Source organism: Danio rerio, chromosome 2 (assembly GCF_052040795.2).
Source record: "Danio rerio strain M-AB ecotype USA chromosome 2, GRCz13ab, whole genome shotgun sequence".
Taxonomy (NCBI): Eukaryota; Metazoa; Chordata; class Actinopteri; order Cypriniformes; family Danionidae; genus Danio; species Danio rerio.
Genome location: NC_141022.1, coordinates 47,333,809 through 47,351,094, shown reverse-complemented (window position 1 = coordinate 47,351,094; position 17,286 = coordinate 47,333,809). Strand labels below are relative to the sequence as shown.

At 38.0% G+C, this 17,286-nt stretch overlaps 3 protein-coding genes across 11 annotated transcripts in view; 1 reads left to right on the top strand and 2 right to left on the bottom strand.

The window, feature by feature from the left end:
- Nucleotides 1–11,767, bottom strand: part of nlrb5 (NOD-like receptor family B, member 5) — a 39,506-nt gene extending 27,739 nt beyond the window's left edge. For 2 of the 8 annotated variants that reach the window (XM_087241311.1, XM_087241312.1), the window contains exons 1-5: nt 6,322–6,480; nt 5,270–5,326; nt 2,672–2,731; nt 2,368–2,439; nt 1,541–1,600 (exon numbers count right to left, since the gene is read on the bottom strand). In XM_087241311.1, the coding sequence (XP_087097437.1) occupies nt 1,541–1,600; nt 2,368–2,439; nt 2,672–2,731; nt 5,270–5,326; nt 6,322 (250 nt within the window). In that variant the 5' untranslated portion in view covers nt 6,323–6,480. Of the gene's footprint in view, nt 1–41; nt 177–1,540; nt 1,601–2,367; nt 2,440–2,671; nt 2,732–5,269; nt 5,327–6,321; nt 6,565–8,809; nt 8,901–11,679 lie in introns of those variants that run through there. The other 6 variants (XM_087241308.1, XM_087241309.1, XM_087241307.1 and 3 more) reach the window with 6 other exon arrangements.
- Nucleotides 1–17,286, bottom strand: part of LOC147846472 (uncharacterized) — a 563,173-nt gene that overhangs the window by 134,850 nt on the left and 411,037 nt on the right. The window lies entirely within an intron of this gene.
- Nucleotides 11,844–17,286, top strand: part of zeb1a (zinc finger E-box binding homeobox 1a) — a 45,222-nt gene continuing 39,779 nt past the window's right edge. The window contains exon 1 of one of the 2 annotated variants that reach the window (XM_087241317.1): nt 11,844–11,920. In XM_087241317.1, coding sequence (XP_087097443.1) covers nt 11,863–11,920 — 58 coding nt within the window. In that variant the 5' untranslated portion in view covers nt 11,844–11,862. Of the gene's footprint in view, nt 11,921–12,981; nt 13,261–17,286 lie in introns of those variants that run through there. The other variant, XM_087241318.1, reaches the window with a different exon arrangement.

Genomic DNA, 17,286 nt, shown 5'->3' with positions numbered 1-17,286 from the left:
CAACATCCTTACTTTGATGGAGCAATTGAGGGTTAACATACATTCATTCATTCATTCATTCATTTTCTTTTCTTCTTAGTCCTTTTGTTAATCAGGGTTCGCCACAGCGGAATGAACCGCCAACTTATCCAGCATATGTTTTACGCAGCAGATGCTCTTCCAGCCGCAATCCATCTCTGGGAAACATCCACACACATTCATTTACACTCATACACAACGGACAATTTAGCCTGCCCAATTCACCTGTACTGCATGTCTTTGTACTGTGGGGGAAACCGGAGCATCCGAGAAAACCCACGCGAACGCAGGGAGAACATGCAAACTCCACACAGAAACTCACACTGACCCAGCTGAGGCTCGAACCAGCAACCTTCTTGCTGTGAGGCAACAGCACTACCTACTGTGCAACCATGCCGCCGGTTAACGTAGAGTGGTTTTAAATAAACCTGCATTATGTTTCCACAACAATACTCGCCTTGAATATATTTGAGTGTGATTTTTCATGACATTCCTGTATAGGATATCCTGGATACATCCTGCTTGCGGTACAGCAATACAGGGTAAAAAAATTATGTAGAAGTGAAAATTTTGTCCTATTGACCTTATTCTTTTCCATAAGACTGTGTAAACTATTAGAACTAAATTAATCGAGACTTCAAGTCTCATTAACTTCCACAGATTTTTAAAGGTCATTATCCTACTTGATGTTGCAAATAGATTTTTATTTCTTTATTTATTTTTTGTGCAGTCATAATCACACTTGTTGTGTTTTTGCGAGTTTGTACTGTTCTGGAAACATCTGCATCAACTGGGTTAAGTAGTTCATTGTTTAGATTTGATAGTGTTTTAATATGTAAATACATTTGATGTTTAATGTTAACGAACGCTTTTAACCATTAAAATTGTGATTTAAGGAGTTCAGATTACCTTTTGTAGAATGGTAACATTTTGGTGACTACCAGTAATACTAGGTGTAATAGTTATGTGAATGTAATTACGCTGCAGCTTTGTGTATATTTTCATAATTAAACGTATGACTTTATAAGGAATACTTTGTAGAAATGTTCAGTGTATTTGTTATTTTAAAGTATTTTTACAATAGTGCCTGGTAAATAACAATAAATGAATAAATGTGGCCGTGTTTAGTGTATCAATACTTTGTATATTTTATTATCTATTTTCATTTGGGACTATGGAGAACATACATTTTTAAATTAAGTAAAACTAAAAAAGTATACTGCAACAAATCAAAATAATCATATTGGGCCAATAACATGATTGGTCAAATTTAAGTTCTTTTTTTTCCCAATTAGCTCAACACATTATTTCTCATTGCGCTGATGTGAACATCCTGTTGCTACAATAGAAAATATATATTTGATTGTTTTTTAGTGTTTAGTGTTCAGAAATATTTTGATTTATTTTCTATAAAGTGTCATTAAGTACTAAAAAAATTCTTTGCATAATAATAGTGAACAAAAAGAAAAAAATGTGTAAATATTAAATAGAACACACGAAAAAGAGTACAAAGAGTACAAACCAATTGTTGGGTGCAGAAGATATTCATATCTTTCCCATTTCTTGAACTTAGAACTGTCCACTGAAAGAGCAACATAAGCATTTTTTAAAAATCAAATACAAAAGGAAGGTTATCTTTTCATCATTATTATTACTATTATTATTATTATTATTATTATTAAGGGTGCAAAATGTTTAGATTTATTTTCTTTAAAACTGAATTTAAAAAAAAAAAAATGTTGGTATGTCCACATTACATAAACAGTTGAAGTCAGAATTATTAGCTCCCCTTCGAATTTTTCTTTTTAAAATATTTTTTAAATGATGTTTAACAGAGCAAGGACATTTTCACAGTATGTCTGATAATATTATTTTCTTCTAGATAAAGTATTATTTGTTTTATTTCAGCTAGAATAAAAAGTTTTGTTTTTTTTAGACACCATTTTAATGACAAAATTATTAGCCCCTTAAAGCTATTTTTTTCGATAGTCTACAGAACAAACCATCGTTATGAAACAACTTGCCTAATTACCCTAACCTGCCTAGTTTACCTAATTAACCTAGTTAAGGCTTTAATGGTTACTTTAAGCTGTATAGAAGTGTCTTGAAAAATATCTAGTCAAATATTATTTACTGTCATCATGGCAAAGATAAAATAAATCAGTTATTAGAAATGAGTTATTAAAACTATTTTGTTTACAAATGTGCTAAAAAAAATTCCCTTCGTTAAACAGAAATTGGGGAAAAAAATAAATAGGGGGGCTAATAATTCTGACTTCAACTGAATACATGTAATGTAATATAACCATTATTGTTTACATTTTATAAAAAAAAAAACAGAATACAAACCATCTTTTAACTGCAGAAGATTGTCATGTTTTTCCCATTTCTTGATCTCAAAGCTGTCCACTTGTAGACCAACTGAAAGATATGAAAACAATTTTAAAGAGCAAATACAGAAGAAAGATTATCTTTTTTTTAGGGGTTCAAAATGTTTAGTTTTTCTTTTTTTAAACTGCATTAAATACAAAAATAATTGGAACAAAACAGAACAAAAAAGAGGAAAGCGTTAAAATATTAAATAGAACACTATGCAATTATGTAACATAACTATTATTGTTTACATTTTAGAAATAAAAACAAGAGTACAAACCATCTTTTGACTGCAGAAGATCGTCATGTTTTTTACATTTCTTGATCTCAAAACTGTCCACTGAAAGATATGAAAACTATTTTAAAGAGCAAATGCAAAAGCAAGATGATCTTTTTTTAGTTAAGGGTCTAAAATGTTTAAATTTTTTTTTTTACTTAATTTAATACAAAAATAATCGTTGGAATGTTTGCAACAACACAGAACAAAAATAAAAGAGGAAAACATGAAAATATGAAAAAAGAACACTATTTGTTGTAATGTAATATATATTGTTTTCATTTTATGAACAAAAACACAGTACAAATTATCTTTTGAATCCAGAATTTCTTCACGTTTTCTTATTTTCTTGACCCTATAGCTGCATAATTGTTTATAAAGATTTTAAATTGTTTACGTGTCACCGACTCGGTCCCAGTCATTCCCCTCGCTGGCCAGCAGAGGCCGCCATCCCCGGACTTCTAAGCATTACATCATTGAATGAATTGAATATTACTGCCAGAGCTGCCACCACCACCTCCAGAGCTGCCAGATCCTCCGTCGTTGTCAGAGGTGCCAGATTCCGTCCCTCATCTGCCAGTCCCTGGAGTGGGCACCAGATCCTCCTCAAATGGCAGTCGTCAGATTCCTTTCCTGAGTCCCCATAGTCTGTGCCAGATCCTCTTGAATTCCCAGAATGGCAGGCACCAGATTCCTTTCCTGAGTCCCTGAAGTGGGCACCGGGTCCTCCTGAATCCCCTGAATGGCAAGTGCCAGATCTTCCTGAATCCCCTGAATGGCGGGCGCCAGATTCTTTTGAATTCCCCAAATGGCGGGATTCAGAGGCACCTGAGTTCCACGAATGGCCAGAGCCAACACCAGACTATCCAGTGGCACCTGAGCACCAAGAGTGGCTACCACCGCTGCCAGAGCTATTAATGCAGCTGCCTGATCCGCTAATGCCTCCTGACCCTGAACCTCCTAATCCGCCTATGTCTGGGGTTGTCTGAACCTAGAGAGGGGGCTCTGTTACGATCACCAGCAGTGTGGCCCTTGCAGGCTGCTGGAGAACACTTACATTCAACTGAACTATAATCCCATCACACACCTCGCTCACACATCAGTCCCATTTCACTCCCTGATTACACTCACTCAGGGCGGCCGCCTAGGGTGGCAGTATAAAGAGGGCGGCTTTCGCGACACCTCCCTTTCCACCCGCGTCCTCAGTTATGTCTGCGACACCTCCCTCACTACCTGCGTCCTCAGTTATATTCGCGCATAGGGCGGCAGAATAGAGAGGGCGGCGTCAGCGACACCTCTATCAGCACCCGCACGTCCTCAGTTATATCTGCGCATAGGGCGGCAGAATAGAGAGGGCGGCGTCAGCGACACCTCCATCAGCACCCGCACGTCCTCAGTTATATCTGCGCATAGGGCGGCAGAATAGAGAGGGCGGCGTCAGCGACACCTCTATCAGCACCCGCACGTCCTCAGTTATATCTGCGCATAGGGCGGCAGAATAGAGAGGGCGGCGTCAGCGACACCTCCATCAGCACCCGCACGTCCTCAGTTATATCTGCGCATAGGGCGGCAGAATAGAGAGGGCGGCGTCAGCGACACCTCTATCAGCACCCGCACGTCCTCAGTTATATCTGCGCATAGGGCGGCAGAATAGAGAGGGCGGCGTCAGCGACACCTCCATCAGCACCCGCATGTTCTCAGTTATATTCGCGCATAGGGCGGCAGAATAGAGAGGGCGGCGTCAGCGACACCTCCATCAGCACCCGCATGTTCTCAGTTATATTCGCGCATAGGGCGGCAGAATAGAGAGGGCGGCGTCAGCGACACCTCTATCAGCACCTGCATGTTCTCAGTTATATTCGCGCATAGGGCGGCAGAATAGAGAGGACGGCGTCACCAACACTTCTATCAGCACCCGCGCGTCCTCAGTAATATACGCGCATAGGGCGGCAGAATAGAGAGGGCGGCGTCAGCGACACCTCCATCAGCACCCGCATGTTCTCAGTTATATTCGCGCATAGGGCGGCAGAATAGAGAGGACGGCGTCACCAACACTTCTATCAGCACCCGCGCGTCCTCAGTAATATCCGCGCATAGGGCGGCAGAATAGAGGTCGGCGACACCACTTCATTTTCATAACCGGTCACTTTCGTTTTCCTATTGGGATTGAGGGCGGCGTGATAGTCCTCTGCCTAGAGCGGCAGTTCAGCTTGCTCCGGCCCTGCATGCACTCAGCTGAGTACCTGGACTATAAAGACAGCACACTTCCATACACACTTCCTTTGCTGAGTCTTGTGATCTGTAAGAAAGCATTTCTAAATATATACCATATTTTTGATTCCCTATTTGTTTACTCATTATGTTGTTTTGTCACCTGTCTTGACCATTCGCCTGCTACACTGAATACTCCTCTGAACTATCTGCGTGCTCCTGTCTGTCCCTGCTTTGACCTTGTCTGTCTATATAAACTGCATTTGAATCCTCAACTCTGTTGCCACCCGACTCATTACAGAAGTAAAACATAGTAAATTACAATTATAGCACACTCTGTAAAATTAAAATATTGTCTACAATTTAAAAATAAAAACAAAGAGCACAAACCATCTTTTGCCTTCAGAAGATCTGCATGTTTTCTCTTTTTCCCGATCGCACTGTCCACTAGAAGACCAACATCAATCAGAATCAGAAAAAGCTTTATTGCCAGCTATCTTTAGTATACAAGGAATTTGTTACGTTTTTGTTATTTTTGTGGCTGTTTTTGCCTATTTGATATTTTTATTGCAAATCCATGACACCATATAATCATGCATTCTTGATTGTTGCTGTTTTTTTCCAGTTGGGAAATGGAAAAGTGTGTAATTTTTATTGTTGATCACCAGTTGGCACCATTAATACTTTAGATAGGACTTTAGATAAAAAAAAAAAGTTAGAAAAAAGTTTCTATGTGCGTGCATAAATACACTTATGTTTACTGTGTTCTGAGAGCTGAGCTACTTATTTTGATTTTCTCAGACATATCATAGATCAGTGCACAAAGGTCCCTCACACAGACACACACTGTACTCCATTTTTTGCACTGCAACTGATGATCAACAAAGACAGCAAGCAACAATCAAAATGCATGATTATGTGGTTTCATGGCTTTGCAATTTAAAAAAAATGTCATTATAATGGAAGTCAAAGGGGCAAAAAGGGCCACAAACATAATGAAAGGGTAGTAAATTTGCCCATAGTGTATTGTTGAATTTTTGAAAATTTGCTAAGCATTTTGGCAAAATAAGATGTCACCAAAAATCATACAATTTGCTGAAACACAAAGAAATTTGTGGCCAAATTAAAGACTCAAAATCACCCCAGAGTAGATGAAATATCCCCATCAGCACACACGGGTTAACAACATTAAACAGGCTACATAAAGAATTGACAGTCCTAAAAGTTTGCTGATTTCTGTGTCTGTTTGACTGTACTATTGTCATCAGCACCCCATAATCTTATGTAAAAATCCTTTTTGTTCTGCACTATTTTAGCCGATTGCAAGCTCATGACTCAATAATTTGTGTTCATTTGTAATACAATACATTTTATTTATTACACCAAAGCGCTATCGATTCTGAAGTAAACTGAAACAATGTCATAAGATCTTCTGTACTCACTGTCCGGAGACTCTAAGCGCTGTTTGAACACTGAAGGCTGCTCAATTGTTATGATGCTTCCAAGAAAATCAGCTTAGAAAAACACTTTTTAAAAAAGGTTTAGTTTTGTCAGTGAACTCATTTGTACGGATGTATCGAGTAACAGGATGCTCTCACATCGCGGAAGCAGAAGAGAGTTTTAAGCGAAATGTTGTCAACTGACAGCAGAAAGCTTCTGAAGCCCTCTGCAGGCCCACAATGTCTGGTGTGATGTGGTTTAGGGGAGGGTGAGGAGGGGTGCAAAAGAGACATTTTTTGCATAGTTTCTCAGAGACATTTTTTATACAGGTTTTAATATATTAAACCCACATCTATAAGATATCAAATCAAACCACTTTTATTGTCACATCATCAGCAGCATGTGTGCGAAAAGCTTAGGTGCTGGCTCCAGACAGTGCAAAATACAGACAGTGCAAATGCAACGACAGAGCAAAATACAACCGCATACTCAAAAAAATTAAAAAACACAGGACAATGTAAGATTGACACCGATATGTGCAATGAATAGGTGTCCACATAGTTGTAGGCAGTATTGTTTCAAGTATGGATTGGTTAAAGTGCAATGCATGCTACATATTGATGGTGTGCAGTGAGGGGTATGGAAGAGTCTGTCTGAGTGGAGTGTGTTAAGATAGTTACCCACATTGCTGTAACATAAAAGATAATACATGTAAAATTTGATTAGACAAAGCCAAATGTTGCAGAACAATTGTGGGATTTCTTTTAATTTTTTTTTATAATCAAATGTAAACTTGGCAGCACGGTGGTACAGTGGGAAGCACGTTCACCTCACAGCAAAAAGGTTGCTGGTTCAAGCCTCGGGTGGGTCAGTTGGCATGTCTGTGTGGAATTTACATGTTCTCCCTTTGTTGGCATGGGTTTCCTCCAGATGCTCCGGTTTTCCCCACATTTTAAAGACATGGGGTACAGCTGAATTGGGAAAACTAAATTGTCAGTGTGTGTGTGAATGAGTGTGTATGGTTGTTTCCTAGTGATGGGTTGCAGCTGAAACATATGCTGGATTAATTGGCGGTTCATTTTGCTGTGACGACCCCGGATTAATAAAGGGACTGAGCCGAATGAAAACTTGTTCAATTGTTACATTTGCTAAACTGGCCGTATGAAAAGAGACTAGTAAAAGCAAGTAACAACCACGTTTTAGTCATTTATTAGGCCAACAAATAATTTAATACAAACTATTTAACAGAAAATCTAGACTGAACATTTACTGAACCACATCTGTGAATTCCTGAGCTTAACTGTGTGTGTGTGTGTGTGTGTGTGTATTTTGTTATAATCAGAGGGTTGTGCAAATCCATAGACTGTAAAAGATATGGAAGTAGTATCAGTGAAGTCACCCATAGGTTTCTGAAGAACGCAAAATAATCTACAATAGATATATACACTAGATATCGCATATGGACCCTGAGCATGCATCAATAGCGCCGCCACATTTGTACAGTACTCCCAGGACAAATATCATTCAACTGCACAAGTCAAGACTAAGGCCAATCTGAAGATGCTGGACTTTTCATCGCTGTGTACAGGTGTAGTAACGAGCAAACAAATAACAAAGGGTATTACCCCTTACAGTTGTCATGAAGGGTAATATTAGCTATATGAACCAAAATCGTTCTTTGTACCAGGCAGTAAACACCTTTTTTTCTGCTGAAAGTTGGCCATTTTAACAGTGGGCTCAATAGAAATCTGCTCTATTATTGATCCAGGACTAATAGAATTTTGATGAATTGCAGTTTTAGTTACTTCCCTATTTGTTTTTACGAGGGAGAGCAGGAGGTTGCAGCTTGGGCAAATCGCAAAATCTTTTGTCACAGACTTTATTTTCCTGCCTACATCCTTCACTATTATTGCTGTTGAGTGTTGAACAGATAGTGGGACACCCGCCAGTCCTGTAATTCCGAGAGGTTTCTGGATGCAGACCTGGTGCAGTGCAATCCGAGGTGCATCCAATGCTTTTTATTGAGCTCACCTAACCCTCTCCATCACAGTGACGTCACTCACTCCATTGAGTGCATTGTGTCTGACATTGCATCGCTGAGTTATGCAATCTCAGCTTGCATCATAAAGGCTGCATCCAGATACTATTGGGTATTTCCTTCTTCATGATATACTGTTAAAAAAATACAGAAGAGAACGAACTTACAAAGGAAGGATAACTCGGTATTGAAATGAAATTAAAAGTAACTGCAATGAAATTACAAATGATATAACAAATGTGTATATTGTCATAAGGAACAGTTGCAACAGCCAGTTATTATTAAACTATCTAATCTCACTGAATACAATAGATTTACCTCTTTATCATAGCTCAACCTATTAGAAGCTATTGAAACTGATTTATATTATATGAATTAAATAACGTTTCAATAAAAAAAAACGTTTAAACGGTATGCGAAATATTCTGAACATTAAAAAAATCAGTTTTAACTGTTTTCTTTCAGAGCAGGGGAGGTTTGACCACCAGAGGGCAGCAGAGTCCACTTTACGATTAAACTAAACCTCAAATGTCTGTTACCTTCATGATTAAAGTTGTTTATTTTTTAAAAGATTATCTTTTAAAGAAAGTGACAACTAACAAATGGGATTTATTGTAAATATATATGAGATTTTTTTCAATAATTTTTATGTAGATACAATCCATTTTGACCACTGAAGCATGAAAAGGAAATGTCACACTTAAACTGGTGTAAATGACTTCTGTCTGAAATTGTCCTCTAAAATTTGCATTTTTCTCAGCCTCCTATGTTTATGTTCAGTTATTTCACTTTAAGAGCCATGAAAACTATTCTTTGCACTAAGTGTAAAATACTAAATCTACACAGAGAAGCCTGAGAAAATGCTCATTTTAGATCAAAACAAATTCAGACGGCACTTAGAGGTTTTTGCATCTACACTCTTCAAATGCTTAATGCTTTGGACTACACGGAGAAGTCCCTTTTTTAAAGAAAATTGTTTAGAAGATCATTGCTTTAAGTTACTGCTATAAAAAATTAGCAAAATATATGCTACTATTTTAAAATGTTTTTTTTTTTTTTGCGTGAAGTACTTCAAATATTTCTGCTAGGTGAAACAATGTTTTTCCCAGTGATTTTTTTTTTCATTGTCATGTTTATTGGTTTGATTGTTTGTTTCACATGGCAAGTACAGTTTTAGTTTTTAACATGATAATACGCCAGCATAAAAAAGTGAAAGAAAATAACTGGTGCGTATGTGTGTGTGTGCGCACTGTAAACCCCACTATTGTCATTCATTCATTCATTCATTAATTTTCTTGTCGGCTTAGTCCCTTTACTAATCCGGGGTCACCACAGGGGAATGAACCACCAACTTATCCAGCAAGTTTTTACGCAGCGGATGCCCTTCCAGCCACAACCCATCACTGGGAAACACCCATAAACACTCATTCACACACACACTTATTTACACTACGGTCAATTTTACCATATCAAATTCACCTGTACCACGGCAAGAACCTGTACCTTGGGAGAACATGCACTTCACACAGAAATGCCAACTGGCCCAGCCGAGGCTCGAACCAGTGACCTTGCTGTGAGGCAAAGTGATAGCCACTGTGCCACTGCGTTGCTGTTCTCTGAACTTAACATTTTAATTTCTTTAAACAATTCACCATGCCTCTGTTTAAAATGATTGGTTCCGCTTGAAATTCTGCCTTGACTACCGCACTGATTGGTTAAGATATGTTATATGACACAAGGTAGTCATTTTGCTTGTGATGCAGAATTTTGCTGAAGTGCAGCAGTACAGAGGCACTACCTGAACCTGACGAAAAGAGAATAGTTAAACAGTTACTAAGTAGATATTTAAATGCTTATTTACATTTTTCTTAATTGATACACACAGGGGTGACTTGGTGATGCAGTAGGTAGCACTATCGCATCACAGCAAGAGGGTTGCTAGTTCGAGCCCTGACTAGGTCAGTTGGCATTTCTGTGTGGAGTTTGCATGTTCTCCCCGTGTTAGCGTGGGTTCCCTCCGGGTGCTCCGGTTTCCCCTACAGTCCAAAGACATGCGGTATAGCTGAATTGGGTAAGCTAAATTTTCCGTGGTTTATGTGTGAATGTCCTAGTCCACCAGGTTAGGGGTTGAGCATCGGGCTAACAGACCACCTCGTAATAATTTGATGTTATGAAACAGCAAATATCCGTTTCGAAATAAACGGCCCTGGGAGTACGTAAAAATATATAAAAGCTGAAAATTTTGAAGTTTAGTCTATTAGCCATTTTAAGTTATCTGTAATTATGCATTTAAGTTATCTGTACTTAAACATTTAAGTTATCTGTAATTAAACATTTAAGTTATCTGTAACTAAACATTTAAGTTATCTGTAATTAAGCATTTAAGGTAATTCAATGAAGAGACCACATTTGGTCAACTCAACTAATTAAGTTGTCGATTTCCCATTACTTAAACGAACTGAGGGAATCACTTTCCTTTCAAATCATTTGAGTAGTCTCAACTTATTAAGGTTACAAAGAGAGAGAGAGATTGTTTGTGTGTGTGTGTGTGTGTGTGTGTGTGTGTGTGTGTGTGTGTGTGTGTGTGTGTGTGTGTGTGTGTGTGTGTGTGTGTGAGAGAGAGATTGATTTGGAAGTTCTATATATTGATTTGTATGAATAATATATGTTGAATATTAATATTATATATTGAATATTAATGTGATATATTGAATAATATCATGTATTGTTGATATTATATATATATATATATATATATATATATATATAATCCTTTTTTATACAGCTACTATTTACTGTGTGTACTGTTTTTATTAATTTTTATGTATGTTACTTTTTATGTAAACTTTATAACTGCTTTGGCAATACATTTGTGACAATTGTCATGCCAATAAAGCAATTATTGAATAAATTTAACTGAATAGAGAGAGAGAGAGAGAGAGAGAGAGAGAGAGAGAGAGAGAGAGAGAGAGAGAGAGAGAGAGAGAGAGAGAGAGAGACAGAGAGAGAGGGAGAGAATTGAAATAGATCCTAATATTTTGATTAACACACACACTACACATTAACACACACACTACACATAGTCATAATTATTTTTAAAACTGACGACTTATAACAAGACACATTGAAAATAAAGCTTCACTATCGCTGAATAACTTGTATTAGTTTAAAAGAGTGAAAATATGTCAGAAAACTTCCAAGCCTGTCGGGGGCGCTGCCGAAATGACAACAACCCCTTTTACCCCAGTAAAAAAGTATCTTAAAGGTCTTTTTCTCAACTAACTTGTTAACAAACATCTATATTGCGTTTGCAGAAAGTTACCTCAGATGTAAAGGAAGTGTGCGTCGGTCGGCAGAGGGAGGAGAGGTGTGTTCGCGCTGCATGTAAAGGTTATGTCGTAAAGCAGAATGTCGTAAACCAGGTGCAGAGTGGGGCCTGGATTGGGGAGGGGGCACAGAGGGGGCTCAATCCGCGAGGAAGCGTTTAGACACAGTGCAAAAAATCATGGCGGATGGCCCCAGGTGCCAGCGCAGAAAACAGAGACAGCCACGACGCAACAATGGTGAGTCCCACATGCAGAAAACAGCAGCAAAGAGTTTTTAGTTTCGCTCCGGATGGTTTTTCCTCCTTTGGACTACTTTAATGTGGACTTGTGGAGGAAGGGTGCGGGCTGGGCTGTCCCAGTGTAACTGCACCGTTATACCTGAGTCTGCCCGGACCGTTATACGGAAGGACGCACGTCTCGGGTGCTTTAAACCGCTTCAAGAAGACTTTCTTCAGTGGCGTTTGAGTTTATTAGAAACTTGTGCAGTTTGCGGAATCAAACAGGGCTGCACTATTGCAGATCTGGAGTTTATATGCTGCTTTTAAAGATGACACTTTTATTGCACTAATGACTCCAGAGGGCTTCTTGACAGTTGTTGTCGCCATCATATAGTTCTTAAAGGGACAGTTCACCCCAAAATTCAGTTTTCATGCGTTAAACCTTTGCTTTGTTCAACAAAATAAAAGCCTTAGTAAAGATTTTATTTAAAAAAAGTTTATTTTCACTTTCTATGTTAAAATTTGTGAATACAAGTTTATATTTTGCAATTCCGACACTTTTAATTGTCATTACGGGTTTATTACAATATTGACTTTTATTCGGAGCATTGCTCACAACTCACAGATTAAAATAAAAAGGTCAAAGAAAAAAGAAATATAATTCTGAGAAAGACTTAACACTTATTAATGTTGTTATTTTTATGCAAGAACTAAAAAAAGAATATAGTTTGGTGAACTTTCCCTTTAAGGAAGTCCAGTGTTAAATATAAAAAATCATGGTGTGCTAGCAACTTTAGCCAAATGTTTCTTCTTTTTGTTTACCCTTTCTTAAAAAATACATGTTTTTTAAGTTCTAAATAATATTTTCTATATTATAAAAAAATCACTTTAATTACATGTGTTATTATTACTTTATTAAATATGATTCACAGATGCCTCTAATATCACAATAATGAACATTTACTTCAATCTCATTCATATCTTAGCATCCAAGGCTGCACTGAATGCATGCTGACTTCTGGTCGCTTTCTCTTTAAGCAATCTTTCCGGTAATCCGGTGATATAGTCAACCGTTCAGTTGAAAGCACCGTGCTACCTTTTCCTGTGCGTGCGTGTGACAACGAGCGCGGATCCGCTCGCGACGTAACACGCTCAGGAGCCGTCAACGTGTTTACCTGAACGGTGAGGAGACAACGGAGAGAGCCAATGTCCTCATTTACCGTTCATCGCACTCCTCGCGTGTCCAGAGCAGTGATTGCCCAGACGGTGGAAGCGAATCGGTGCGGGAAACGCGGTGTGCCCGAGCGAAGCGCGAGAGAGGCGGCCAGCACACGCCACGGCAAATGGCAACTTGTGCAGGTAGAGGGAAGATGGCTTTTGATTGCGGATGTTTAATGTCGAGTATACCGTTCACAGAGATGACCGACTACCTGTTTTATTGCGCTTTCATCCTCCGTTAAGTGACATTTAGCAGTGCGCTCGCTGCTAGAAGCGCGGATGGGTTTGTTTATGTTTCGATTTTCACACAGGAGTCCAGTTGGAGCGGCTGTAAAGTGGTTTGGAGAGAGAGATTGCAGTGCATAAGGTGGTTGTTAAAGGTGCTTTCCGTCTTCAGGAGTCAAACAGGTCGTTTTTTTCCGTAAGGTATTTGTGTAATGGCGGTGTGGACCGTTATTTGCTGCAGTGAGGGCGGGGCGGCTGCTCTCCTATGTCGGAGAAGAGCCAGGTAGGATAGGTGACGAAACACCTACATAGGTGCTTTCATTGATGTTTTTTTGTGATTTTGGTATTTAGGATTGTGTATTAACGTGATATAAGATGTTTTTTTGAGGTTAATAATCTAAATTACACATTTGTTTGAAACAAAGATAGTCTATTCTGGTCTAAAGAGGCGCTGATTCACTACATCTGTTTTCATTTCCGAGGTGAGTTCTGAGTTTTATTTCTCCGTTTAAACGTGATTGGTTTGGGTTGTTTTCTGCGATGTGAATGTTAAATGCTATAACAATACACCGCAAACAATGTTTTTTGGCGCGGAAGGATGTATTGTGTGATGAAGGCTGTGTGACGTCAGCGCCAGGAGGAGCGCAGTGGTGCTGCTGTGACTTTTATTTTCATTCTCCGGGCTGCTGGTTCTCGCGCTTGACATGTTCACCAGACCTTACTATTTTAGGGCGTTACTGCACGGAAATGAGGTCACACGGTGGTCCACTCGAAGCTCGTTTTCATTGGTTCCCAGTTACTCAGACTCATGTTTCAAGAGAAATGTCAGCGCGAGTACAGAAGCATCAGATATAATGCATGTCTCTCCCTGTGTGCGCGCGCCTGTTTGTTTTTGGATTATCAGTCCTGTAGAATGTGAGTGAAGGCTGATAAGAAGCTCATGACATTACAAGTGTCTACTGTGCATAGGTTTACATGCAAGAGATACAGAAAATGAAAGTTGTTGCTGAGATTTTTTTAGTAACTGGAAGTATGTATCAGATGAAAACATGACATTAAGACTGCTATGAAAAGGACACTGTTTTTTTTCCTTGCTCTTTTGTTCTGACCCCTTCAGTCAACCTTTGACCTATGAAGCCACACATGTTAGCAGTGCCGGCCTGTAGGGGAAGGGCTCTAGGCAAGATAAAAAAAAATTGAGCCCACTGGTGTAAAAATACTGAGAAGAAAGCACAAAAAAAAACTATTTTAATATTTAAGTGTATAAACTTTTATTAACAAACACATGCAACTTATAATAAAGATATTTATTCAAATGTAAACAAATAAGTTTGCAAGTATTGCAAAGCATTACAAATAAAAATGCAAGTGTGTTGTAAAAACAAATTGTACATGAAAGAAACTGATCTAAAATACTAGTAAAACACAGAATCTTGAATTATATTAACTATTTTGATGAAAGAAAACATGTTAATTGTGCTTCCATTCTGGCAAACAAACTTTTAACACATAATTAATTGATTATTTAATGAAACATGTTAAAAAGTAGGCCACATTCAGCAGAAGTATTTCTGTGATAGAGGGCATAGTTGCATTTATTAAAGCAAGTCCTAATACTACACTACTAAATAATGTATTATGCATAGCAGAACATACCTTTCCTCTGAGCATGCTTTTCTTCCTCTGCTTTTCTTTTCTTCCTTTTTCGGCTCCGAAAGATGCTGTTTTGATGCCATTTCATTTGAAATCAAGATTAATTTAGGATCGATTAACAATAGCAACGTCACTTGTGACATTATATTATTTAAGACTTTAAGACACTTTTCCGGGTTTATATTGAACGTGAGCTATTTGAAGAGGTGTGGAATCTGTGTAGGAATACATTACGTCATTAGTTCACTCAGTAGCCGATCACGGGCGGTGTTATGCAGAATAGAATGTGGTGCTGCTGGGTGTTACTAATAATTTCTGCTTTTATTCACACTGTTGTTGTGTATTTATTGTCGTTTTCAGCTGTTTGTCATATATGAATTATACAAAGCTATTCTTTTAATGAAATGGAGGTTATTTTTTCTCAATAATTGTGAATTGTAATGCGTTTAATAGAGTTTGTGCATTGCGCAATATTAATGAATTATAGGTAAGTGCCCATTCTCAGTATATCTATCTATCTATCTATCTATCTATCTATCTATCTATCTATCTATCTATCTATCTATCTATCTATCTATCTATCTATCTATCTATCTATCTATCTATCTATCTATCTATCTATCTATCTATCTATCTATCTATCTATCTATATCCATTCATCCATCTACAACAGGGCTCAACAATAAGGACTGCCCGATGGCCCGGGGCCAGCATGAGAGATGTTCGGAACAGTAGAGAGAATCGTTACTGGCCCGATCAGGCCAGTGCTGCCTTGTCATTAAATTTTAATTTGCCTGCTACTATGGCAATTGTGTGCAAATACAGTCTTAGAACCGAGAAACAATTTGTGCTTTTAAGTCTCAGAATGCTACGTTTTCTGTAAAGTCTTAAACCCCATATTGCTTTTTGGTTCCTTTTATCTGATTGGTTGTTGTGAGCACCTGGTAAAAACCAGAACAGTGAAGAGGCGACAACATCAAATTATGAGGCTAAAAGAAAACGTCTGTTTTCAACGTTGTGGAAGAAGATATTTACATGGGTACAACACAACGAAAAAAAATGAAGTGATGTTTTGCATAGTTTTCCATCACTTTTAAGTCAGCCACTTTTTGTTTAGCAATAAAATACCTGCACATTTTCCATACTGCTGTATTTTACTGCTAAATATTTTAACATTTTAAAAATATTTCAATTCTAGATTTAAAGACATTATTTTTGACACATTATTTAAAATATGTGGCTAAAAAAATAGCTATTTTTTATTTATTTATTTATTTATTTTGGTGGGGCCAGTGAAAATTTTGGCAGGGCCAGTAAAAATCTGAACTGCTGGTCCAGTCGGGCCAGTAGAAAACGTCCTTAGCGTTGAACCCTGTACCAAGATAATAATTTAAAATTTCTGTTTGGAATAGTGTTTTATTACATAATAATAATAATAATAATTAACTATAAATAATAAATCCCTCAGATAAGTAGTTCACACACACACACACACACAGATATATATGCATATAAATCATATATATATAAATAATTTGTTTGTATATTATAGTTTTATAATCATTTAATTGTATGTGTTAATATTTGGAATAATATTTCAGATATTTTATTATAAAAGTAATTGAGTCTTTGTGTTTCTGGTATATCACTATCTAATGCATCTAATTTTTGTCAGGTGAGGTTGATTCTGTTCAAAACAATACAGAAAAGCCTTTAAATGTCGATTTGCATTTATAACACTTAAGTACATTGTAATGCGTGTGTCAGTGTGCGTTGTAAAGGTAGGGTGTGAATCACATAAGCAAAGACAAAATGAAAACCTGCAGCACAGCAGTCTTTTCACACTTCCCTGTTGATGGAAAAGGGATATGAGGGCATTAAAGAGCTTTTCACATTTCTCTCTGCGTTTGTGGGGGGGCTTGTGACTGCTGGGCATCCCTTTTTGCATGCTAATCTCTCCCAGGGGTTTGCCGCCTCTTTGTGCGGAGGGGGGAAAGTTTCTCAGGGTTAAGAGGAGGGCTTTTTTTTTTGGTTTTTTTTTAGGGTGGGGGAGGGTTGGAAAAGACATGTGTTTTTTGTGATTGAACGAAGCAGAAATATGCCGGTGAATGAATTTACGTGGAAGAGAGAAAGAATGCACACCGGTAGATGGTGCAATGCATTTAATTAGTCTCCTGTGACTTGTGCTGTGTTTGTACTTGAGGGCTCTTATTAACCAAAAGAGCAGGGAGAAACAGACGTCTCAGGTGACCAATGCTCCCAAGTTATTCTAAATTGATTATGTCCCAA